Source organism: Takifugu rubripes, chromosome 7, assembly GCF_901000725.2.
Source record: "Takifugu rubripes chromosome 7, fTakRub1.2, whole genome shotgun sequence".
In the NCBI taxonomy this organism is placed as follows: domain Eukaryota; kingdom Metazoa; phylum Chordata; class Actinopteri; order Tetraodontiformes; family Tetraodontidae; genus Takifugu; species Takifugu rubripes.
The window spans coordinates 16,371,123-16,396,868 of NC_042291.1; the positions used below are offsets into that span (position 1 = coordinate 16,371,123).

General features: G+C 48.4%; 1 protein-coding gene across 8 annotated transcripts in view; it reads left to right on the forward strand.

The window, feature by feature from the left end:
• Positions 1-2,824: 2,824 nt before the first annotated feature.
• Positions 2,825-25,746, forward strand: part of pou2f2b (POU class 2 homeobox 2b) — a 37,162-nt gene continuing 14,240 nt past the window's right edge. For 4 of the 8 annotated variants that reach the window (XM_029838639.1, XM_029838640.1, XM_029838644.1 and 1 more), the window contains exon 1: positions 2,825-4,187. In XM_029838639.1, coding sequence (XP_029694499.1) covers positions 4,088-4,187 — 100 coding nt within the window. In that variant the 5' untranslated portion in view covers positions 2,825-4,087. Of the gene's footprint in view, positions 4,188-24,353; positions 24,528-25,746 lie in introns of those variants that run through there. The other 4 variants (XM_029838641.1, XM_029838642.1, XM_029838645.1 and 1 more) reach the window with 4 other exon arrangements.

Consider the following 25,746-nt stretch of genomic DNA (forward strand, 5'->3'; position numbering starts at 1 on the left):
ACCAAGAGTGCAATATGACTAATGCATGGCCAATGTTATGACTAATGTATAGCCTAAGGATGCTTCTGGCTGGCTCTGATTGGATAAATATTTCATGCCACATCCTGACCTAAAGCTTATGGCATAAAAACATGCTGCGGTGGAGACGTGAACAAATTGTTTTCTATGAATAAATTTGTTTGTACCCGTGTTTCTCTGCTGTGCACCAGAACGCTTAAAGTGCACTTTTGAAAAGCGCTAGAAAAATCATCCCCATTAAAATGAGGTGACAACACATTTATTGTCATTGTTTTAGTGACGATGGGGCATTTAATGAACTGCAGCTTGGAGTTACAGAATTTTTACTGTTGAAACTTTTTTACTTGCTGAGGGCAAACAGATGTTAAACTATTCAGACAATAAATATGAAATGATGAATTATGTGAAAGTACATCTAAAGTGTTATTACCAACCTGTTAATGTCCTGCAGAGAGAAAAAGAAAACCACAAAAGGACACATTTAGCAACACACAGTTATAATTTTTGAGCTCATCAAACAGCATAATGTTGTATTTTTACACCAGTAATTAATAATTACGAGCCTCCAGTGTTACATCTGTTACAGGAATAGTAGCAAGCAAGAGAAAAGGAAAGAGAGCCAACGACAAAATTTCAGAAAAGCATTTTTCAATAAGTGGTGAAGATGCAGCCTTGAAAACAATGGAACCAGCTCGGTGTCTGTATGGATTGGAAGGTTTGATAAGGAGGGAGGTGGGCAATCAGAGGCCGCGTGGACCCGCAATGAGAGCAGTCCAGCAGGGGTTATTGGCTGGAGCGGCCCCCCAGGGGAGCCTTCGCTCTCTTTCTCTCTTGTTCTCCGTCTTACACATGCTCTCTCTTGCTCTGGCTCGCTCCTCTTTTTCGGGCCTGTGGGTCTCTCCGGGTCCCGGGGGAGCAAAACAGCAGAGGGAGTCGCTGCAGGGGCCCTGAAGGCACCGCGAAGCTTCAGAAATTTAGGTGGGTTTTCCAACAGACGGACGGATGCAAAAACATCAGGCAGAAATTTGTATTCCGGGTGTGTTCATCTGTGAGTTTGTTTCACTCAAAGGAAGAAAAAAAAAAAAGAGTTTGTTTAAATATTAAAAGTTTGAGGTTGTGAATTCAGCTGCATCCACGTGTGTGTTGCCTTTGCACGCGTATGAATAGTTCATTCCGGTATTAGAATATCAGTTAACCATGAGGCTGCCAGATGGAGGGGAAAAAGAGGAGTTTGGTGGGAAGAGTGCGTGGAGGGCGACTGGGGTGGATGCTGTAGGTGTTAGCATCCCTCCTCCTCACCTTCCCGTCCTCACCCCTCCAACACCATCTTATTTTCCCCTCCTTCAATCTCACACACCCTCCCTCCATTCCTCTCCTCCACAGACGCGCACAACCACACTACATTCTACAAGAAATAATTGCTTTTGTCTGGAAGGAGTGTAGGGAGGAGGGAAAGGGGGGGCGCATGGCTCCCTCTGTGGAGGAAAGGGGGTCTGTGAAGGACAACCAGTCACTTCTCCCTTCTCTCCCTCTTTCTCCTCTCTCATCTTCTTTCTCTCTCCCCTTCACCTCCTTCTCTTCTCATTTACCTCACCATCCTTTCTTAGCCTACTCTCACTTTTCTTCATCCGACTCCCTCTTCCCTTTTTTCTCCTCCTCTGTCTCCTGCTCCTCCATCACCTTCTTTCTCTCACTGGACCTGCGGATGTCATCTGTCATACGTGATGCGGTGGAGAAGGACAATAAAACCTGCTTGTCTACAACTGATAATGGCCCATTTTTCATAATTAAGAAATATGCCACTTTAGCACGCAGCACATTTCTGGCCTTTATGGGTGTCTCTTGATGACCCTGCTGGTAATGACGGTGCAATTATCTATTTTCAATCCTTTATATATATATATATATATATATATATATTTAAAGTCCAGATTAGCTGCAGGATTAAGCGAGCATGTAGAAACAATCCTGTGGGATGTTGCCGGCTGCAGGAGCGGGATCTGCCTCATTCCTATTGATTTGCCCGTATTGACTGCGATGTTTAAGCTATAGATTTTTCTATTTAAAAATCTATATCGACAATAATCTGGTGTGTAAGCGCCCGGCGTTGACTGATGCTGCCCTGTAATTGACAGCGTGTAACATTTCGATACCGGGGAGGGAGCGAGGGCAGGGGTGTATACGGCTGTGCGAGGCGTGCTGTGGAGGCCCACATGACTAGCCGGGGGTAGGAGGGACAGGGAGGAGTTGGACCCCTCTGGTTCGGATGATGACGTGTGCTTTACCCAAAAGCCTTTAAACATAATTTACCTGCAATTATAAATGATGTAGCTGATTTTTAAACTGCAGGAAACGTTTCGCTGGGTTTCAGGGTCCTAAAGTGCTGTTCGTGCTTAAAACTACAGCTGCTTTACTTTTTGTCTTGCTAACTGACTGACCTAATGACATCCCTCCTATTTAAAGTGCTGTGGAGATAACTTAATTGTGCCTTTGCTCTGTATTCTAGTCGGTGTTAGTGTTGAGCACCTAGAGGTATCCATGGATTCACATGTTGGGTCTTCATCACTCCTCAAGCAGGTCTTTAGTAATGCACTGATCACCACTGGCATCATTATAGCCCGTATTATTAAGAGGGGAAAAATCCAGAAATCAATACAGGATACCTTTTGCAGCGGTAGTGAAAACGAGGGAGATTGGGAGGGGGAGGAAGGAGCGAGGGAGGGGAGGGAGGGAAGACAGGAAGGGAGGGAGGGAGGGAGCGAGGGAGGGAGGGAGGTGCGGGGGTGGGGTGGTGATGTGTGAGTAGTAGCGGGTCTTCTCTCGCCTCAATGTTGCGGCCAGCCTTGTGGCAGATCGCTACAATCCTGGAGGGAGCCGGGTCGAATGAGCTGTTGGGGTTCCCAGATAATAACGGGGACAAACAGACAAAAAAAGACACACAGGCGGATGGACGGAGATAGGCAAGTGTTCCGATAAACCCGGAGACTGCAGCCGGATTCTGCGCGTTTCTCATGTTTGTGCTCCACTCTTTTCTATAACTCATCTTATTTATTCGCTGTATTTATTTATTTATTTATTTACCTATCGATTGATTGCGTTTTAATTACTGCCTTTTGACAGGGTGCGAGGGAGGAGGAGCGTCAGGGCCAAGCGTGCGCGTTGTGTTTGTGTGTGCGCGCCCCGTTATAACCTTCTCCACTTGGTTTCTTTCCTTTTAAAAAAAAAACAACCAACAAAACAACAAACAACCAAAAAACAACAACCAAAAACCAGTTAAAGAAAACCTTGAAGGGAGCTTTAAAGACGCTCCGTGATGCGATCCGCCGCCGTGCGCGAACGGGTGAATGTCTCACAAATAGCCTTCATGCAAACGAGGAGCGCGTGCAGCTAGAGACCAAATACAATAGATCAAACCAAATAGCCTACCACAGATATCCAAATAAGACTTTATTCCTCCGCTGGCCTTTCGCGCGCTCGCGTCTGTTTCTATGTACCGTAACTTATTGTACAAAGCGAATACCAAAGCTTCGTCCGGTCCGTGAGGAGGCTGGCGACTGTTCTCATGCCTCACACCTAGAGGAAACATTAGCGGGGAGAAAAGGGGATGACAGGAGCTCTATGTTTACTCAAAGAGAAAGCTGAGGCAGTGCAACGCGAGCAGAGGCGTCAGCGACATGCACACTTTTGTCCCACCACTTCTTCAATAGGCCCGTAATTGGAACCGAACTTTTCACGCAGCCTATAGAAGCGAGGTCGGATCTCCCGTCTGTCCGTCTGTGTTTGTCTGGACCGCAAGCTGCACTCGAGGGACCAGCCTATGTTCTATGCATATTCACACCAAAAGTAACACCAGTCGACATCCACACATGTAAATATAAAAAAGAGCGCAGCTGGACTACATGTGTACACACCTAACGACGAATGTTGTGAGCTCTCCATACCAAATATCTTTGCCAAAGCTGTCTACCAGAGAGACCGAAGAGCAGACAGAAACTTCAGGAGAGGACAGAGCTTATTACAGTACTCCTGTCAGATTATTTGCATCAAAACGAGAAGCCGAAGGAAGATCATGTTTGTTCCCTTGCCGGTGCCGTTCGTGTTTCAGAGAACTGCCCCTGACCTCAACGCCTGGCGCCTCAAGTCCCCTCTGGCTCTGCGCTCCAACTCCGGTAAGATCTTTTTGTTTGTTTGTTTTCTCTCTCCTCTCTGCTTCACATCCTCCATGTCGTTCAGGCTTGGCCGTGCAGACCCGCCCCACTTTGCACGGTGCCGATGCACGGGCGGCCGGCTAAGCTCTGCGCCATACACCCACTTTACACACCGCGCACAGACTCCTCCGTCTCCGCTTGTGGGCTTGACGGAGTCCTCTACAGTCGCGCAGCGGCTGTTCAGATCGAATTTTGGCTTTGTGGTGTGCGTTGGGAAGTCCAACCAGGATTGAAAGCTAATTGCGTAAAACCTCCGCGCTTGCGTCCACGTCCGTAGAAGAGCGATCTTCTCAGTTATTGTCCAGCTCGGCTGTGCTCATTTCTCCGCGCATTTTTCTCTCCCGTCTCCGTCCCCATCCTTCCCCTCTCCTCCACTGCCTGCGCCTGTGCCTCAACCTCCGTCTCTCCCCAACTAGACTCTCGGCAGGCAGGGAATATTCATGCCAACTTATCGATCCTGTGGAGATCGATTCTTGGGCCGGTGGAAGCAGGGAGAGGGGGAGATATAGGGAGAGTGTAGGTGTACGGAGGAGCACGGACGTGTACGAGGGAAGGAGGAAACGGCCGCGATGTTCTCTTTTTATTCTCATATTTTGTCATTAGCATTATTATTTTAGTTTTACAGCGCAACCACGCGCTTCGTGCCTGCGCTTGGCGCTCGGAGAGCATCGCTGCCGCGCCGCGGTGGCTGGTTCTGCTGTGATTTGGATGTTAGTCGGGGGGAGTCGCGTCCGTGTGTTGGAAATAGACTTCCATTGACTACACCACTTGTGTCTCGTTGCTGCTGCGCGGTTGAAAGCAGGGAAGCGGAGCGGAGGCAGCGAGGAGTCAGGGAGGGGGGAGGGTGCCGGCTGGGGCGCCGTCTGCGTTTCATCTGCGCTGAAGCGGAATAAAGGGACGCATGGTGGGAGCAGCCAGGCTGGCTTTAGTGTGTCACTGAGAGAGTTCTACCTCAGTACAGCTCCGACTGTTTCTCTTACATGCAACAGCTGCTAAAGCCCTCTCCCCTCACCGAAGGGTACATCTGTGACGGATGCGCGGGCTCTAATGCGTTTTCTGTCCTCTGTGCGCGCCCTCAAGGACGGTGGATTAAAGAGGCACGAACGAGAAAACGTTTCATTTCATTCGATCATTGTGCAAAGAAATCCGCCGCATCCAACTGCACATTAAGTGTTTAAATTCGGTTGGTATGCACCTGCGCTCTTAAAGGGCCACAAACCCCGACGCCTTCGTCACCTTGTGTGCAGCTCCCCTCTCATTTCCGCATCAGTTCAAGTCCATTTGATTCCAGAGATGCCGAGCTTCACCCTTGCTCCGCGTGCGCAGTCACCAGTGCACATCATGTGACAGCGAAGGGACAGGTGCTTTAGAGGAGCAGAGGAACCAGGGGCCTGTTAGCCAGCATATCTCCAGAGATGTACACACAGAAAAGGGGAGATGGAGGAAGGATGTGGCAAAGGAGAGTGGAACGGGGAGTTTTCGCGCCTTGTGCGTTGAAAAATGGAGAATGTCAGAATGAGATAAAAAATGTGGAGAGAGGGAGCGGAAGAGAGAGAGAGAGAGAGAGAGAACTGGTGGAAAGTGAGAGTAGATGACAGATTGAAAAACGAGGAGGGAGAGGAAAACCCAGTTTGAGCTGGAGAGGTGAGAGAAACCCACAGATGAGCCATTATGTTGCAGTGTCCCAGGCCCTGGCCGGCATCTGAATAAGCAGGCGAACTAATGGGGTGTGTACGCAGGCTGCCTGATCCCTCAGATGGAGGGATAGAGGTGATTTACAACGCCGGGCTGATTCTAGCCTGTTGGATAATACACAACAAGGAGCTGTCCTCTCCACACGGAGAGGGTTTGCAGCGCCGTTCGGTCCGTACACCACAGAGTGTGTCTCTCTCTCCCCCACACACACACACACATACAGGCTAACATCTAGAACTCTTGACTCAAGCTCCCAGTTAACTTCCCTCTTTAACATTTAGGAGCTCCTTGACTCCTTTGAGTTAGAGCTCCACACAAGGTCAGAGGTCACAGCAGGAGTGTATGACTCTGCCCATCCTGACCCCTCACTGCCCCTTGTGTTTTCATTCTCTTTCATGTTACAACAGGCCTCGAGCGCTCATGCACAACCCCTGTGGGGGCTCTTTCTCTCTTTGACTCTTACACACACACAAACACAGGCGCACGGTCATGAAACAGACGGAGCATCATATAGAATAAAACGAGCATGTTGGAATGTTTTTCCACCTGGACGCCGCTCCAACACACTCAGGGTTTGTTCTATTTTTAATATGATTGCGTCTGTGAAGGTGGAGGTCATGGCCGCTTGTGATGTGAACTGGGCGCGTTTGTGCAGCAAAGTGGTTGGTGAAGCCATCAGCATTAACTGCTGTATGAAAGTTTAATGGGACATAGAAGAGAGAGTGCAGGTTTCCCCGCACTGTCCAGGATTTGATGGTATGATATGATATGGTGGGACATTAGGGAAACTGGAAGCAGTTTTTTCTTCCTTCGCTTCGTCTCTCGTGGACACATCAATACCTAGATTCGGCTCATCACGGCTATCTTCGGCCACACGCCATTAACCACCATTTCTGTGCTGCCAAGCTCACACTTATCTAGCATTGTTCCATCTCTGAATTCAAAAATATCAGATCTCATGGAAAAAGAACCCAATTTCCTGGCTCGTCCAGGGTCTGAACTCTGCATGTCGGCGGCGCCTGTCGTTCGGGATGCATGACTTCAGCCCATTCGTGTGCTTACCCATTTGGAGACTTAGAGGGCAAGTGTGTGCGCACAAAGATGAGAACATGCGCAAACTAGCGGGTATGGATCGGTTTGTGGAGGGGAGCGTGCAAGTCGCAGTGTTAACATGATTGCAAATGACAAAATGTCAACCTGGGTTTGTTAGCAACATAATGGGGAATCAATAGACACGAGAAAGATGTCAATACTACATGCTTTATTGCATTAAGCTGCTTCTCTCCTTCTCTGTAGCCCTCTCCTCTTCTTTTTACTTTCTCTCCCGCTCTCTCCTGCTCTCTGCCACAACACAATTCTCTCTCCTCTGTTCACCCTGTGGTAGCAGAATTAGATTGCAGTATATGAGCCAGCCACGGGGTTTGAATGCACGCAGGCTGATGGCAGAATGCTTCTGGAACTGATGGCTTTGGCTATTTACCTAAATTAGGCCCACGTTGATGCCCCCCACTATATGACGAGCCCCAACGGTGCAGCGGCGGTCGTGACGTTCTATGTTTAACAGATGCTTTTATGTAATGAGAATAAGAGCATTTGAAAACCAGGAAAAAAAAAGTAAAAAAAAAAAAAAGTCTTCGGGCAGGAAGAGAACCGGCGACGTTTAATCCCGTCGAGTTCTCAAAGTGATAATTCTGTTTAAAATACATTTGGAAATTGATGTCGCGGATTCAGATTAGACTTGAATAATCCCACTTTTGTGCATTTAATCCTATTAACAGTTTACCTTTTTTATGGATTCGCAGGTGCGTCGATGTGCACGTTGTGCGTCGTATGTGTGTGTGCAATGTGTGTGTGTGATGGTTGAGGCTAATGTAGTATTAATGCTGATGATGTCCCACAGCTCATTAGCAGCTCTGAGTGGTATTGGGCTGCTCCAAGGGAACACGCATACATACCATAAACACAGTACATCTCCATTAGTGTATTAATAACCATCATTCTGTCCCCAAACAGTGGTTATAACACATCTGCTTGTTGCAACACGGACACTTGGAGAATACCTAATGGGACGCAGCATAAAAGTCGCAGCATCTAAAGAGCTCAAAGAGTAGCGTTTACATTAGCATCCATTATTGCTGGATGTGTTAAATATACACACTGAAGTGGCACACGCGCACACCGCTGCACTCAGAGGAATCATTTTGTGCACTTGGCTGCTGCGTCCAATGAAATACAGCCCGGCATTAGTTCTAATCAGCGGCCGAGGGAGCGGGGTACTTAATCAGACCTATCACCGGGAGAACACACACAGAGAGGGATAGATGAAAGTATTTGTGTGTGTGTGTGTGGGGGGGGGCAGTTAATCAACACATCAGCAGGAATAAACACATACATGCCACCTGACTCCGTTCAGGATATTGATTTGTCTCCCTCTCTGTCCCCTTCTCTAACATACAGAAGATGTCCAAACTGGGAACTCAAGCACACTTGACCTCTACGGGGGGGGGGGGCATCCTGTCATTCTCTGAGTGTGTGTGAGTGTTGGGGCTCGGTCAGTGATGGCCAGGCGGTGATGAGCATTCACCACATGCTACCAATCACACGCCTGGTGCTATGGGCAGTCAAAAAAAGCCTTTCAACTCCCGCTGACCACATTGAGCAGTTGATTAGCCCATTTTAGTGGCCGGTGGTTTTTCTCCTTTAACCAGAGTTTGTCTGGATGTATTCAAACAACCACAGGCTCAACGTTGTGTTTCTTTATGGTAAAAGATAAGAGCGGCGTCGTAAAACAGACCAACAATATGTTTCATCCCGGCGCTGTCTTTATACGTGTTGTTGATTGCCGCAGGCTGTCACCTCTGCCATCCCGCTCATGTGCCAGTACATTTAGATAATAAAAAAGACCAATAAAATCCAGCGGTTTGATTGGGTGGCTCCCCTTAGACCAGAGGAGCGGGCGACTAAATCAGGGGGTCCTTCTCTCCATTTCATTTAGCTGATAAGATTTATGGTAATGAAGGGGTCCTATTAACCTTTGGGGTTCCACTGCTGTCCTTCAGAGTGAGGGTGGATGAGAGTGCTCACAGATTGGGTTGTAAGGTGGACGCAGCGGACATGTCTGCTGTAAGCTATGTCCCACACACACACACACACACACACACACACACACACACACACACACACACACACACACACACGGGGGAGACTTTCCAAAAGCAGCGCAGCAGCCCTTTGTGGGAGTTGAATGCATGTTTAATCTCCTTCCTCTCTTTCTCTGCGATGTATTTTTCTCTTTTTTATCCCCTGTATCCTTCCTGCTCTCCATCCATTTCTTGGCAGGAGTGCTCTGTTCTGAAATTAATCTGTTGTACTCCACCACCTATCCCCCCCCCCCCCCCCCCCCTCACTCCAGAGTGCAATCTCCCGCCGCATCGTCTCACTCTCATTGCATTTAGAGGCAAATCCACATAAAAACAAAACCACCTGAGATGAATATCAGCATCTTTTTAAGGCTTTTTTCAGATTTCCTAGATTACGGTGATTACAGAGATGACAGAGCTTTAGGTTTTGGCCCTCGTGCAGTGTGTCCTGGACCGGAAGTGTCAATATATTACAATACAACAATATCAGGACTAGATGAGGTCCAGATCATGGCATGAATTCACAGGTGCAGGTTTAATGTTAGACGCAACCTGTTCGTTTTATTACCATGACGCTGCAATAATCATCTTTTACAGCTCTTTTAGAGCATCTAGCTAATCCTGTATTTTAAGAATCTTTGGATAGATTCATGAAGCTAGACAGAAGCTGGTGCCCTGAATCTGTACAATCAGAAGGAAACAGTCATTGTGGAGGGAAACGGGTTCAAAAGGGGGGGTTCTAAGTTGGGTTTACTCATTTCCCTCTGTAGCACAAGGCCTCTGCACGCTTCTCAAAAGTGCACTCACAAACCATGATAATCCTTCCAAATGTATTCTGCCAGCACCAAAACCTGAAGTGTGTGACCTAATGTTATGTAAATGACAACACTGTTGTCATCTGCAATACTGACGCATGTGGGAAACGCAGCCTTTCAGGCGGCTCATCCAGAAATGTGGCGAATTTTCAAAGACGTATTTGTAGGGAACAAGGACGATAATGATCACGCTGAGGGCAAAACAGATTTGTGGCTGCGCGGGATCCTGCTTATCTCCCTCCTTGTAAATGACTCTGTCTGTATACTGCATGGTGCACATGTCTCCCATTGCTTCGTAGCACTGTGTCCAGTAGACGTGTGGTCAGCTGACATTTTGTATTGAAAGCGAGACTGTTTGGGAGGCGTGAGGCCACGATCACCCAAACACGGCCAGAGGTTGTCTCCAGTGCACGTGCACGTCACCAATATTCACCGGCTGCCTGCAAATATTAAGGAGTAAATAGAAAGGCTGCAAACCGAGGGGGGAGGGGGGAGGGCCCACCCACCCCTCCTTCCGCTGTACAAGGGCCGTACCCCTCTGCCCCTTTGTCTGCTTGTAAAGGGGACAAGGGAGGAGGTGCTGTGGTGGTGGTGGGGAGGGGGGCGAAGGAGTGACTAAGTGACCTCTCGCTCCCCTTTCTTTTGACGCTACCATGTTCTGTCCATTTTGTCATGCACGTCCCTCTCCCTCCCTCCTCTTTCATCCTCTTTCGTTCCCCCTTTTTTCAGCCTGGTTAAGTCGCCATGGCTGCAGGCTTCACACATGTCCCATCGGCTCCCTCTCTCTCCCTCTCTCCTCTCTCTCTCCCTCTCTCTCTCTCTCTCTCTCTCTCCCTCTCTCCTCTCTCTCTCTCTCTCTCTCTCTCCCTCCCTCTCTCCTCTCTCTCCCTCTCTCTCTCCACATCATAGCTGCAGCAGCCCGGTTGCCAAAGTGTCTGTAGGACACATTAAGACCCATAAAAGCCTGGTCTGCGGTCGCTCTCTTAACCACCAGTCAGAGGTAGTGTACAAAAGTGACTTTAAATTAGTCTGTGATTACCCTGGAACATGGAGAGACACTGAAGTGGCCAAGAGAGAGCGAAACAAGGCCAAAGCACTGGGGGGGGGGGGGGGAGAGTCGCTCACGGACGTCTCTTTAGTCTCTTCAAGAAAATTGAACAAAAACGAATACATTTGTTTCTCCCACACCTAAAAGCTGAAGAGACTCTTTGAGAGAGCCAAGTGATGAAAAGTTGTTGCCCAAATTTCCTCAACCTGCTGCCCCCCACCCGCCCCCCTCTCCTCTCCCCTCCCCGTCAGCCTTTCTCCTAATTGGCCACATGCTGCCTTGAGTGACAGGTGTAATCATCAGTCAAATTATGATGGGAGGAAGATGTGGTGGTGGTGGAAGGAGAAGAGAGGAACAGCAGAAGGTGGTGGTGGGCAAGCTTGAAAGGAAATGCTTTGATCAAAGATAGAGGGGGGGGGGGGGGTGAAAACAGGCCGAGCTACATGGAAACCTGCTGGCTACACACCTGCTGCTTCAGACTGGCAACAATAGCACCGTTAGACCTCAGTTTATTTAAGAGCATCGCCCAAAAGCCCTGTGCCCACAAGAGATTAGAGGGAAACTGTATCATCAGCACCGTCTAAATGTCTCCAAAACTCCTTCAATGTCACCGCTACAATTGAAATTACGCAATAATCGCTGCAGTACCTGTGCAACAGCCCTTTAGTCGTGCGCTCACCAGTTCAGGCCCATGTTATATTTGGATGTACTTACTGAGAGAGAGCAGATGTTGGCTCCCCAGCCAACTAATGAAGTTTACAGTAATTAGGAGTGCTGATGAAGCGCTTTGATTCTCTGGCTGCGGAGGCCCTCTCATCAGCTGCTAGCTAGCTAGCGTTGCGGCGCGCTCTGCAGTCACATCCTATTAGGCGGCTCAATGTACACTCTGAATTAGGAGCAGGAGATTAAGTGGAGATGAAGACTGGACACACACACACACAGACACACAGACACACACACACACACACAAGCGCATGCATATACTGTGTTTATAAAAGATCAGCACTTTTCACTCACTCCCTGTTATAATGATGTTAGAAAATAAAACAGAGAATACTAATGGGCTGGTATATCCTTTATATCTTCTATTGTTGTGCTTGTGCTCATTTAAGAAAGCTCTCAGGCAGTAACGCGCTACTTTCACTGTGCATTTTTCCTCCCTTTAAGAAACCGAAAATTTGTCTGCACATCCAACAAACAAAAGACATCGTGGAGAGTCGTCCAACACCCATTTCCCCTACTTCTTTGCTTTGCTATTTGTCAATATTCTCCCTCCCTCCCTCCCCCCCCCTCTCGTCTTTTGTGTCATGGAGTGATTATTGAGGACGTGGCTTCTGTGTTTAACGCCGCTTGATGAAGTCTGCCTTTGTCTGTCTGTGCTAACCTGTCGCAAACGGGACGTTGCTTATAGCAAAATCAATACACGGAGAGGTGGAGAGCGAGCGTCCTGGCGAGGGAGACGCAGGAAAGAAAGATGAGGGAGGGAGGAGGGGGCGGATGGGGTGTTGTGGGGTAGATGAATGCAACAAGAGAGGAGTAAAGATGAGACAGGAAGTACAGAAAAAAGAAAGAAGGGTGAGGTGGAGAGGAAAATTAAATAATTTCCTTTTATGCTCCTAGAATATAGTGAATAGCTAGTAACAGCTGCCGTGTGTGTGTGTGTGTGTGTGTGTGTGTGTGTGTGTGTGTGTGTGTGTGTGTGTGTGTGTGTGTGTGTTTATGTGTGCAAATCATGGCATTTATATGGATGTGTTTGTCTTGTACATATTTGGCCCTGACTGCGTGGCAGTTAGACGTGTGCATGTGATTGTTTAGACGTCCTCACAAAGGGGCAGCCCCGTCCTTTTTTCTTTCTTTCTTTGCTTCCACTCCCCAGAGTCAAAGCCTGAGCAAAAGGGACTGAGGAGCCTGAGCAAGAGAGGAGAAGAAGAGGTGCATGGCTTGAGAAGGAAGGAGCAGTTGTGTGAGAGAGGCACAGCTGGGAAATGAGAAATGCAACCCCCCTCCCCATATACTGCCACCTTACACACACACACACACACACACACACACACATGATCCCCATCTCCTTATCCTCCCCTCAGGAAAGAAGGGTTGGAGGTGGAGGGAGAGGCGGGGGTGGGGGGGATAGGAAGAGATGGAGAAGGGGACAGATAGGGTTATTAAAATTCATGGCTTTTTTTATTTTCCCTCCTGAAAATCAATAGTGTTTACTATGAATGAGTGGAACAGTGGACAACAGTGGTGCCGGGGGACAGAGAGAGAGACAGAAAGGAGGAGGAAAAGGAGCAGTAAGAAAGGGGAGAGGGAGGGGGTGGAAGAGAGGAGGAGGGGTGACTTTATTGCAATTGGGAGAAGCACCAGAGGCCAAGGTTAAAGACCAGTAGGGGCAGAGAGGCAGAGAGAGATAGAAGCACTAAGTAAATTCAGTTGTCTTCTAAAACAGATATACTACCCTGTAAATGCATATTTACTATTGGCCATTGTAAGAAGGTAATATAATATAAATCATCATCTGCCATGCTGTAATGCCCCGTGCTGTAATAGCAACCGATCAAATGTCTTTACTTCTTTAACTTTCCATTCCTTGCTTCAGCTGACTCTACCTTTCAAAAACTGTATGTGCTTGTGTGTGTGTGTGTGTGTGTGTGTGTGTGTTTGTTGGTTAATTGGCAGTCTACCAACAGAACTGACATGTTCTCTCACAAAGAGCAGACATACAAAACCAAGGCATCCAACACATTAACACACACACACACACACACACACACACACACCGGTTCACACTGAGTTGTTCTGCAGCCGTGACCCTGATTCCCGCTGCTGAAAGCCTAGAAGTTCACGATGGCGTACCAGTGTTTTGATTAGCTCCAGCCTGTGCGCCTCACACCGCTTGATCAAAGAAGAAAAGCAGCGTTTTTTGTAAATCTTTATTTCCTTTCAGCTTTGGTCGGATGTTGCTGCATCCAGAGGTTGCGATTTTCTGGAAGTAAATTGAAAAAGTGTCCATCGGAACCTGTCCACCTTAGATGGAGTACAAGACCAGCCCTTTATTTAGTTCTCCCTGTTTTACATGTAAGAAACAATTTATCACCGTGACATCGTTGGGCTGCACAAGCGTGTGAGCGTGCACGTGAGCGTGTGTGAGTTATGCAGGCAATGATATATATTCAGACAGCTCATGCATTATGGAGAGTGCAGGTGAGAGTGTCTAAATGCGAACTGCTGCTATGTGGAGAGTTCAGGGCTGATCCCACTGAAGCCTTTTCTATTCCAAATAGCATCTCCATTTCAAATCGGCCTGTCAAAAGCCGGCAGCATGTTTTATTCAGCAACAGATATTGATCACATGCATATATTCCAAATCTATATTGCATACCGAATCATACACTTTCATATGGATATGACATAGCAAATCTGCTGTGTGTGGGGTGTGTTTATGTGCCCACAGTGCCGGGCTTTGTGGAGCGGCTGCAGTTATTTAATGGAGCGTCTGTGTGCAGTGATGTCGGTCAGGTGCTGAAGTTCAGCTCTGCAAATGACTCATTGTTGTTGCTAAAGAGAGGGTGAGGGGAAGTAAAGAGCATCCATTCAGCTGCTGTGTGTGTACACGTGTGTGTGGCCAGTGCATTGTCTGCTGGGATGAGGAGAGTTTGCCAAGGTCAGAACGGTTCCTTCCTATGGGCTTCGACTTCGTTACTCCGACACCTCCGACGACTGAAGTGGGGGTGTGTGCTAACTTCCATTTCTCAATCCACTTACCGGGCTTCCAGCTTCTTGGTGGAAATGACCTCCAAACACCCACATAGATTAGCAGGCAGCGTTTCGCCATTTCACCTTCTCTTTGTCCATCAGCGTGTTTTTCCATCAGCTGTCGACCACGTGCAGCAGCGGAGACCCGAGGCCATCCTCGCCCTCTGTCGCCAGCGGCTCTTTTAGAAACCCGCATGCTTCACCTGCACGGGTGCTGCTCTAAATCTGGTCGGGTCACAGTATCCAAGAGGGAAGGGACGGCGCTTTGGTGATGGAGCTCCGACGTTCACCTTTCACACGCGTGACTAAAAAGTGGTTAAAAGAGTTGTGGGAAGATGATTTTCCTTTGGTTGGTGTTTAGCACTAGTTTATTACAATGTTCTCTCTCTCCTTCTCCTGGTGATGTCATACAGAACACCAGTGATTCAAATCCTCTTCCTCAATTCACTTCTGATGTAGGGATGAATTTGGTTTGATGCAGGACAGGATTTAAAGCTGTGATAGCGAGTGTTTCCCTTCAAACGCTGGGGAGAGCGGCGCCGATCTCTTCACTCGCCGTTGGGATGGAGACAGTTGAGCTGCCTTCTGTCCACACAGGACACGACTCTCTACATTTGCTCCTTGCTTAAAAGGTCATTTGTCAAAGCTGACATTTTCTGCCCTTACCAAAGGTTTCCTCAATATCCAGCCCCGCGTTCCCATTCAGAGTTTATGGTTTTTCATCTATTTGTTTGCCTTTGTATAAACCTTTTCTGACAATGCGTTCCCCTTTAGTGTCAGGAGGAATCAGAAGGAGGGATTCTATCAGTAATGTTCAATAAACTAAGGCATGACAGATGAGGTCCCCTGTGTGTGTGTGTGTGTGTGTGTGTGTGTGTGTGTGTGTGTGTGTGTGTGTGTGTTTGGGGGTGGGTGGGGGGTTGCCTGGGTAATGGGCTCAAGGATTCAGTGAAATGTAAGTTGCTACTGGATGTGTGGTGAGTCATTACTTGCACACTTCCTCAGTGGGTTTGATTAGACATTAATCTGTGTGTGTATGTGTGTGTGTGTGTGTGTTTATGTGTGCAAATCATGGCATTTATATGTATGTGTTTGTCTTGTACATATTTGGCCTTGACTGCGTGGCAGTTAGACGTGTGTGTGTGTGTGTGTGTGTGTGTGTGAGAGAGAGAGAGAGAGAGAGAGAGAGAGAGAGAGCTGGACATTTCTTCTCTGTTTCCACCATTTTAGACCTGGAACATGGACTCGTTTAACAAATGCACCCCCACTGTCACTCTGAGATCCTTTTCTGAAGAAGCGGCGACGTTCTCGGTTCCGGGCGTGCGACACAGACCAACGAGAGTGTCTGGACATGAACGGGCCTTGTGCAGTCAGTGAACAACTGAATTGAATTGTGTCGGAGCTACCTGCTTTATGCTGTTCCCCGCTCGCCCTGGTGGCGCTGGATGTCGGCAGGAGGTGGTTCTGGGTCTGCAGATGGGTCTGAGGTGGGTGGTTCTGGGTTTGCAGATGGGTCTGAGGTGGGTGGTTCTGGGTCTGCAGATGGGTCTGAGGTGGGTGGTTCTGGGTCTGCAGATGGGTCTGAGGTGGGTGGTTCTGGGTCTGCAGATGGGTCTGAGATGGGTGGTTCTGGGTTTGCAGATGGGTCTGAGGTGGGTGGTTCTGGGTTTGCAGATGGGTCTGAGGTGGGTGGTTCTGGGTCTGCAGATGGGTCTGAGGTGGGTGGTTCTGGGTCTGCAGATGGGTCTGAGGTGGGTGGTTCTGGGTTTGCAGATGGGTCTGAGGTGGGTGGTTCTGGGTTTGCAGATGGGTCTGAGGTGGGTGGTTCTGGGTTTGCAGATGGGTCTGAGGTGGGTGGTTCTGGGTCTGCAGATGGGTCTGAGGTGGGTGGTTCTGGGTTTGCAGATGGGTCTGAGGTGGGTGGTTCTGGGTCTGCAGATGGGTCTGAGGTGGGTGCTTGTCAGTCATTTCCCCTCTGTAATGATGAAAGCGCCCTGCTGGATGCACTCAGTGCTGACAAATCAGTGATAAAGAGTAATGACATCAACAACATAATGGATCTCCTCCTACTCACCCCCCCTCCCCCCCTCCCCCGGCTCCCCTCCAGCCATTTATAACACCTTAGATCTTTGACTTTGCGCCATCCACAATGCAACAATTTATGATGTTTGTCATTGCATCTTTATATCATTTGTCTCTATAGTTTTGTTTCTCTATTGGTCTGACTATCCTCGAACTCCCCCCCTCTCTCACCCCCTCCGTCTCTCTCTATTGATCCAGTCATAGTTTTCTCAGTCTTCACAGTACTGGGCTGCTCTAATCAATACAGATAATTGTCTGCTCTCTCTTGATGCCAAACATAGTCTCTCCCTCTCCTCGCTCTCTCCCTCCTTCCCTTTTTATCAATGAACTTCACTCTTCTCTCACCCCTTCTCACCCACCCCGCCTTTACCCCCCCTCCGGACGGGGATTCCCCCTCCCCTAATGACGGGAGATAACCTGTTTTCTTTACCGATTTCCCCCCCTCACCCGCCCTCCCTTGCACACATCCCTGCCTCACCCGCTGCCTCCCTTTCCTCCCTCGTTCATCGATTACCGTGAGAGTCAGGGCCCGGCCCGCTCGCCCTACAGATGTAAACACACACAGCGGTCGTGTTGTGGTTTAGTCACCGTTCGACCTCTCTTCATGGGGGGGCTTTTGGTTAATCAGTGGTTTCTTGTGGGCTCCTGATTGTGGTCTGTGACCGCGCCAACATGGACGCCAGACGTTAGGCCGGCCATCGCTCACATCACCATCACTGTGCGCTCTGATTCCAGCCATTGTTAGTCTCACACACGTCAGGTTAACACACGTCAGGATAACACACGTCAGGTTAACACACGTCAGGTCTCCACCGATCGGCAATGGAAAAAAACAAAGCAATTAATAACTTTCCAGAGATCAGGTAGAAAATGAGAAAAGAATCGTCTTGAAAGTAGGTTTGATGAATTAGGAAACTCGTAAAAAAAAAACACCAAAGACTTAAAGTTGCACATTGAGGCCCAACAATAATATTCTCTGCTTGGGAAAATCCTGCATGATTAATAATGGATCCCCACGTTGGAGCATCCAGGGTTATACAGACCTGCGGGTTACTGTAGCACGAGGGTGCGTGCGTGCACATTTGAACACATGCATGCTTGCATGTGGGGGTGTTCTATTATAAATCAAACGGCAGAAGTCTCTGATGTATAGTCTATCACTGAAATACATCAGCAGGTGCACATAAACCACACAGGCAATATCAATGACAATATATATACAGTATATGTATCTGCTGTTTACACAAATAGCTCATATCCACTCCCATCTGCAGGAGCTGATAGCTCAGGCAGTGCCGTGTTTCTGTTTGGTCTTTACCACGAGAGGAGTAGGTGAGACGGGGGGAAAAAGCGTTTCAATCAGGATGCAGGTGGAACATGAAATGATCTGCTGCGGCGGTGGGAGCGCCGCAGATAGCGCCGGCAAATCGGCAGCATTTGAATTGGAAGAGTGTGCTGGATTAATACGGGCATATTTGCGCATCGGCGAGTTATCTGTGGGATTTCACGGCGAATCCGTGTTTGTCTGTGATCTTGCCTCGCCGTGCACGCCGGGGACCTGAAGGGAGAGAGCGGAGGGGTGACCATCGAGGGCCTGAAAAGGCCAAGAGGAGACGAGACAAAGGACAGAGTGATGGCGCTGGTGGAGGGCAGGAGGGTTGGACGGAGACAGCAGGGATCCTCTCCGTCCCCTGAGAGTTGAACCTACAACCCCCAAACCCTCCTCGAGCCCTCTGGTCATGGACTTGAACCCTGTAACCCTTTGATGGACAATCTGTTCGCCTCCTCGGCATCAATGCAGCACCGTGCATGCTTCTGACGGATAAATGGGACCGGGGGCGTGCGTGCGTGTGTGTGTGCCCTGTATAATTGGGTGTTTGGTCAGTTGTCTTTATTTTAAGGGTCTGGCCCCCATCTCACGTCACATAATCCTGATCTCGCATCTCGATTTCTTAGATTTTTTATTTATTTTTTTTAAACACTTTTATATTGCAGATTGAATATTGGGACGGACTGGAAACAGCTTCAACATGATCAAATCCTGATTTTAACACTGGGTTGTTTCATTGTGCAGTTTGAGGAAAATGCACATAAAACTGGGGGGGCAACAGCAGGATCGCGGCCCATTAGTAAGTTAAGGGAGAAGGGAGGACTACTGGGGTTGACATGCTCCCCTCATCCATTTTTTGCTCTCCATTATTTCTCTCTTCCTTCTCTTGTTTGTATTTGTGGGCTCTACTTATCAGATCGCAGCCCCATTCAGGGCCTCCATCAGGGGAAGAAGCCAGGTGCCTCCATCTCTCTTTCATTCAATCTCTCCATCTCTCTCTTGCCTTTCTCATGCTCTCCCTCTCCTAACCTTTGAGAATAAGAACCTTGAATTTGAATTTCAGAGTGAGCAAGCAGGAGAAGGGTTTGGAAGGAGCAGGAGAAGGGGGTGAGGGGGTAGGTGGAAAGGATGGTGGGGGAGGGGCGCCTGTAGCTGCAGTCGTTGAGAAAGGGCCCTCTCTGCGCGTCCCCCGGCCTCCCCCCTCAGAGGGGCCCCGATCGATACAAACTCGGAGCAATAAAGCTTTCCCCCTGTCATCTCTGCAGAATACAAAGCAGAATAGAGAGAGGGAGCGAGAAAGAGAGGGAGAGAGAAAGAGAGAGAGGTGAAAAGCTGTTCCGCTAGCCAGACCAATTTCCGACCCCCCCCCCCCCACACACACACCTCCCCTGTGTTCCCCCTACTCACCATCCCCACCACCTCCATCACCTCCTTTACTTACCTACTTCTTTTTATCTATCACTCTTTCACATTTACCCCAAACGGTCAGTATCAGCCCCCACGGCTGAGCGCATGTCTCCCCATAATGAAGACAGCATAAATAAAAGAAGTATATACCAGACTCACCTAATAACGGAGAGAAAGGGATGAGGCAGGAAAAAACTCCCCAAAATGGTGCTGTGATGGAGAGTAAATCAGCCCTGGGGGAGGATAGGAGTCTATGGGAGTGCTTGGGGGGGTGAGAGAGGGACAGAGGAAAGGAGTTTTCACACAGAAAAAAGATGGATGAATCTAAACAGGTAGAGGGGAGATGTAGGAATAATGATGAGAGAAGAAGACGGGGGGTGGAGACGGGATGGGTGGAGACGGGTGAGGATGAGGGAGAGCGAGGAGAGAGAGGTGAGCGGGTCAAACAGCAATCCCTAGAATTGAGAGCCAATTACTGTAATTGTAATCTGGATTCAAAGCATAGAGATGCAGCAGTGACAGGCTCACGCAGGGAAGCTGCACACACACACACACACACACACACACACACACACACACACACACACACACACACGATGGCTGTAAACCTTCATGAGCACATGTAGAGTTGTAGACACACAGCCACGTCTTTTGTCTGTCCTGTGTGTGTGTGTGTGTGTGTGTGTGTGTGTGTGTGTGTGTGTGTGTGTGTGTGTGTGTGTGTGTGCGCGTGTGTGTGTGTCGGCCGTTCTTCTCTGGGAAACGACGCAGGATTCAAGCTGCCAATCAACTATTGTTCACGTGTCAATTTAATAATATTTCTGAGCGCTGACCTCCACACCACTAAAGCCGTCATTCTCCGCATGTAAGTGCGTTTCTCTATATTTCTCTGTCTTTCCCTCTTTCACCTCAGTCTAACCCCCCCCACCCCTCCATTCTCCTGTCCCTCACTCTCTCCTTTATTAGAAGAAGATAGTGCGAATCCTTCATCTCTCCTCTGTTAATTCTCTCCGTTATTGTCCCGCTGCTCAGGCCTCCCTGTCTCTACTCCTGTCCTCCCATTCTGACTGTCTGATGTGTTTGGGTCTTTCCTTCTCTTGCTTTGTCCCTCATCCTTTCTTTCTTTCACCCTATCAGCTCAGCTCCCTCCATCACCTTATCTCAGGTTCTTCTATTCCGTCTTTTCCTCCCTCCATCAATTCTTCCAGTCTCTCTTTTACCTTCTTAGCTTCCTCCTCATTGCATTAACTTCACATCCTCCCTCCCTCCCTTCCTCCCTCCTTCCCTCCCTTCCTCCCTTCCTTCCTTCCTTCCTCCCTCCCTCCCTCCCTCCCTCCTCCTGCTCATTCCCTGGGGAGGTCAGTAATAATGGTAGTGATGGAGTGAGAGAGGGAGGTGCGATTATTGTCTTGTCGGGAGTCAGAGGAATCGATCGGCCCAGAAATATGAGGCGCGAGAAAGAGCCGCTGTGTCAGATACAATAACCACCCGCTCCCGGGGGCTTACACACACCCGCGCGCACACACACACACACACACACACGTGCGCGTGCACACACACACACGCACACACACACTCATATTTGACACAAACATACACATTTGGTTTAACGCAGCCTCAGACATGTATACACATGGTACAATATTTCTTTTTCATTAACCCAACGTGCACGCACCCCTCTTCTTCTTCTGTGGTGGAGCAGAGTGGCCAGACAGCCCAATCATCTATAAGCTTTGATCTGATATAAAGCCCTGAAGTAGATCTTTTCTGATCATTCCTCATGCACAGATAAAGGGCAATGTGAGGAAAATAGCTCACACACCTTTCACTCACGTAGCTATAAACAGACATAAACACACACGGGCGTGAGTGCGCCACGTACACACACGCTCACACTGAGACCTTTCACTGCTGTTGCCTGGCAACGTGGCCAAGTGTCCAATCCGAGCGGAGAACAGTGGCCAGTGATGTCACAGCTGCTGCTGACCAACGGGTCTGAGAGGGAAGGAGAGACAGAGAAGGACAGAGGAAAGTTTAAATTGCTGGAAAAGGAAGGAACATGGAAGGTTGGGGGGGGGGGATTTGTGAATGATGACAAAATGCCGTGAAAGAAAAGGAGTAGAGGGGATGAAGGATGAGCCAAAGAGTGCACAGAAATGCACAAGAGAGTGTGAAGTTGGCAGATTGGGAGTGAAACACTCGTTTTTACCTCGGTCTGTTCTCCTCATCACTCCTGAGGGCCGCCCGGTCCCCCGTCCGTCCTTCTTCTCCTGAGCGCAGAAGGAGACGAGGAGGTGATCGGAGTGAAGATAAAGATCCCAGCTTCAACCTTGATAGCGCCATGGGAGCGTCAATGTCTGCCTCGACGAGCCCTGCTCCCTATGGGCAGGCGATATAATATGAAACATAAGAGAAAGATGGAGGAGGATGGAAAAAATGAGCGACTGAGAGGTGTTAGGACAAGAGAGGAATAGGTGTTGTAACGGTGTAGGAGGTGACGTGTCCATGTGTAAGATGGCACAAGTCCCATGGCAGCCAACAGTGAGTGTGTTTTAACCCCTCCTGCTTACAGAACCTCCACCTCTGTGGTCTCCACACTGCTGGAGCTTCTATTTAGAATGGTGTAAGATCTCATGGGGACACACTCGCACACCTACACACTGCATTAGGTTTGAAATCTCTCTCTTGCTGGAAAAGAGCCTTGCTGCTGGTGCGTCGCTGAGCGTGCGCTTTGTCCCCTTTATAAGAAGAGGAATATGATGGATTATGTGAATTAGTGCTGGTGTGTGCTGCAGGCCCCAGGCTGTATATAGGAGCCGGGGAAGCGTATTGAGCTGGATTGGAGACCTCGGAATTCTCCTCTCAATGAGCCATTATATTCAGGCTCCTCCCACCTGCCTCGCCGTCAGCAAACAGCCTTGCTCTGGTCTCCTTCCCATCTCTTTATGCTTACCTGCATTCCTCCCATTCCTGCTCCTTCTTTTTTTCCCCATTTACGGTTTTAGTAGACCCCCCCAGTCCTTCCTCTCTCTCTCTCGCTCTCTCTGACAGTGGAGTGATTGATGGGACTCTAGAGGCCTCAGTCTCTTCCCATCCTCCTCCCTGGGGTCCAGCTCTCTCTCCTCTCTCTCTCTCACACACACACTCACTCACACACTCACACTCTCACACACACACAGCAGCATTGCATTAACAGCATTACTCCTTTATTCTGTTTTACATTTGTTACCTTGTGTGTTAACGTGTTTGGGTCGTTTGCTGATATCCGAGCGTTACTGAAAGCCTTTGACCTCTCGTGGTCCAGACGACCCCACAGACGCACCACTCTTTCGTGGCTACTCAGAGAAGTATTCATGCATGGACACACGCACACAAAGACGCACGCCGCGGTCGTTATATGGTTAGATTGGCGTTTGAACAAAGGTCACGGCCAAAGCCGCGCTGCCAAGACGACCTCTGACCCCGAGAAGCACTTCCCCCACCCAAATGGGCAGTCTGTCACTGTTGTCGGAAGGGCCAGAAATGCTCCGACACTCCACGGATGCATGTTGTCAACCGATTTCTGCAGGTAGACAAACAACTCTTTCAGATGAAGGCCGAAAGATTAAGCAGAATAAATAAATAAAAACAATTGAAAGGAGATTAGTGCCTAAAGTAACTTGAATGTCCAGACATGCAGTTGTTAATATTCTCTGCTACTTTAATTCAGGATTTAGTGAATTCTTTTTTGGTGAACTACAACAAAAGTTTCCCTTCTACGTAATGCCGTTTACCTTAAATACATCTTTGTTTATGGGTTTGTAAGAAAAAAAAAAAGAAATATAAAATATAAATATGCATGGAAAGATTTCCCCCTTGACTCGTTTCACGTGTATTTGATGTTTACCTGCTCCTGTGGTGCAGCGCTGTATCTATGCAGCAGTAAATTGGGCTGCTGTAAATCTCCAAATAAAGAATTTATAAGGTTAAACTTGGGAACTCTGCTGCAGTTAGCGTTTGAATTAGTGAACTCGGACCAGGGGGAAAGGAAAGGGAAGGTGGTCTGTGGGCTGCACCCAGGTTATAGAGCCTGTTTGTTCATTAGCTCAGAAAACCAAGAGTGCCACCTAGTGGCCACACCTGTCCACTGTCACAGCCTACACAGCATTTCTGCCGATAGAGAAAGCTGCTCTGCTCTGTCAAGATTGTTACCGCACCTTAGCATCTTCTTGGTCTCACGTGCACACACGCCGTTAGCCTTTTGTTTCTCTGCTTTTTGCTCTGTGCTGTGGTCAGAGGCACCGTGACTGAGTCTTCCCCTCCACTGGGGTTCCGCTGTGGCTGGTAAACATTGCTAAAGAGGACCCACGTCTTCGCTTCTGTAGCTCTCCTACGCCTAAAGACCACCGCACGCCCACTCACGTGCACCAACCCCACAGTCTAACCCATGACACAGAAGAGGATGCGGACAAGAGATGTGCGTCGAGATCACTTTTCCCTCATGTTCAGATCATTTCTCGGCCAAAGGTTTTCTGTCCGTATCATTTGCTGTTCATTCAGAATATCGAGCCTGTTGTCGTTCTCCAGCAGAAGTGAATGTGTGTGCGTGTCTGTGTTTGTGCACGAGCTGTTTCCAGCCGCGCCATCACTTTCCATCCACGCACGCCCATCATCAGCACCCTCCTTTTTATCTCCTTGCTCACCGCCTCTCTCTCCCACTCTCAAACCTCTCACATGTCCCCTTTCTTTCTTTTTTGTGTCTCTTATTTTTCTCTCCTCTGTGACGAGTTCCTACTCTTTTGAGGCTTACTTCCTGTTCTCTTGCAGGATGTGGGGAGGAGGTGGAGCTTGGGGGTGTGGACATGTGCAATAGAGAGAACGAGAGGGTGGGAGAGACTGATTCTCGAAACCATATGATTTATACAGTCCTCCTTTTGGTTAGAGAGGGAAGGAGAGTTTTTCTTTAACGTAGCGTGAACACTCTGACAGACACAGATATGACCAAGACGGCAGCGATAGCAGCGCAGGACTTCTCCAGTATGTGGTTGTCAGGTGAGCGTTTGACTGTCCCGTCTGTGGCCTAAACTTACCATCACTAAATAAGCTGTGAGCGTGAGTGTGTGTGCGTGTCTGTGTGTGTGTGTCTGTGTGTGGTCATTAATGTCATGGGGTCTAATTGGCTCAGTTAATTAGAGGATATCAAAGAGCATGGATGATGGATGGATGGATGGATGGATGGATGGATGATGGATGGATGCTTCACGCTCAGGGAAAGGTCAAACTATCGTATGGCTAAAGTGTGTGTGTGTGTGTGTGTGTGTGTGTGTGTGTGTGTGTGTGTGTGTGTGTTTATGTGCTCAAAAGGTTTTGTTTTGTTTTGTTTTTACAAAAATTTAAAAGTGCTAATAATTCAAATTGATCTCAAACCAATCAAAGGTATCCTGAGAGCCGTGTGTGTGTGTGTGTGTGTGTGTGTGTGTGTGGGGGGGGGTAATCATCAATCTCAATTCAGCACACAAGAAAAAGGGACCGAAGGTCTGATTTGAGCGGTCAGGTGTGGCTGAGAAACGTGTCAACTTATTGAGCGCGCGTGAAGCAGCGCTGACTGACTCTCGTTAGCAAAATAATTATCAAATGTCACTTTGCTCATATTTCCTGGCCGCCTGTCCATTAATAGAATTTCATAGCATCTTTTATAACCATGTTTTTGTTAAGACCTGATTGCTGGTTCTCGGGTCGCTGAATCATCTCCAAACCTGTTGTGACCCCAGCTGTGACCTTCCGTCATTACTGGGACCAGACGGCGCCGTTTGGGAATAAACAAGAACGCAAATGAGACTCGGCCGCTTTGATTTTGTTTTCATAGGATTAATGCAAGACTTGGCGTTGGTCAGCAGAAATCTGTTCATTTACCCACCAAGATCATCTAAATCGAAATGAGTTGGTTGTATAAAATGAGTAAATAAAGAAGTGAAAATAGACCAATAAACTCAAGATCGCCGTCTTAATTTTAGCACCCTGATTGTCTGATTAAGTGCAGAGAGATTCCGTTATGAAATGTTCTGAGACGTTTTCTGATATCCAGAAGATATCTGTCGATCTCATTTGGCATGGAAATATTGAGTGCACGTTGTGTAAGTAATGATTAATACGCTGATAATCAGCTAATCAGCCACCTGCCACGGTTACAAATTCTCATCCTCATTTTCAGGACCTGACCACATTTATTCATTTCTTTTTTTTTGGGCGATCAACATTTTAAAAAGTTCGA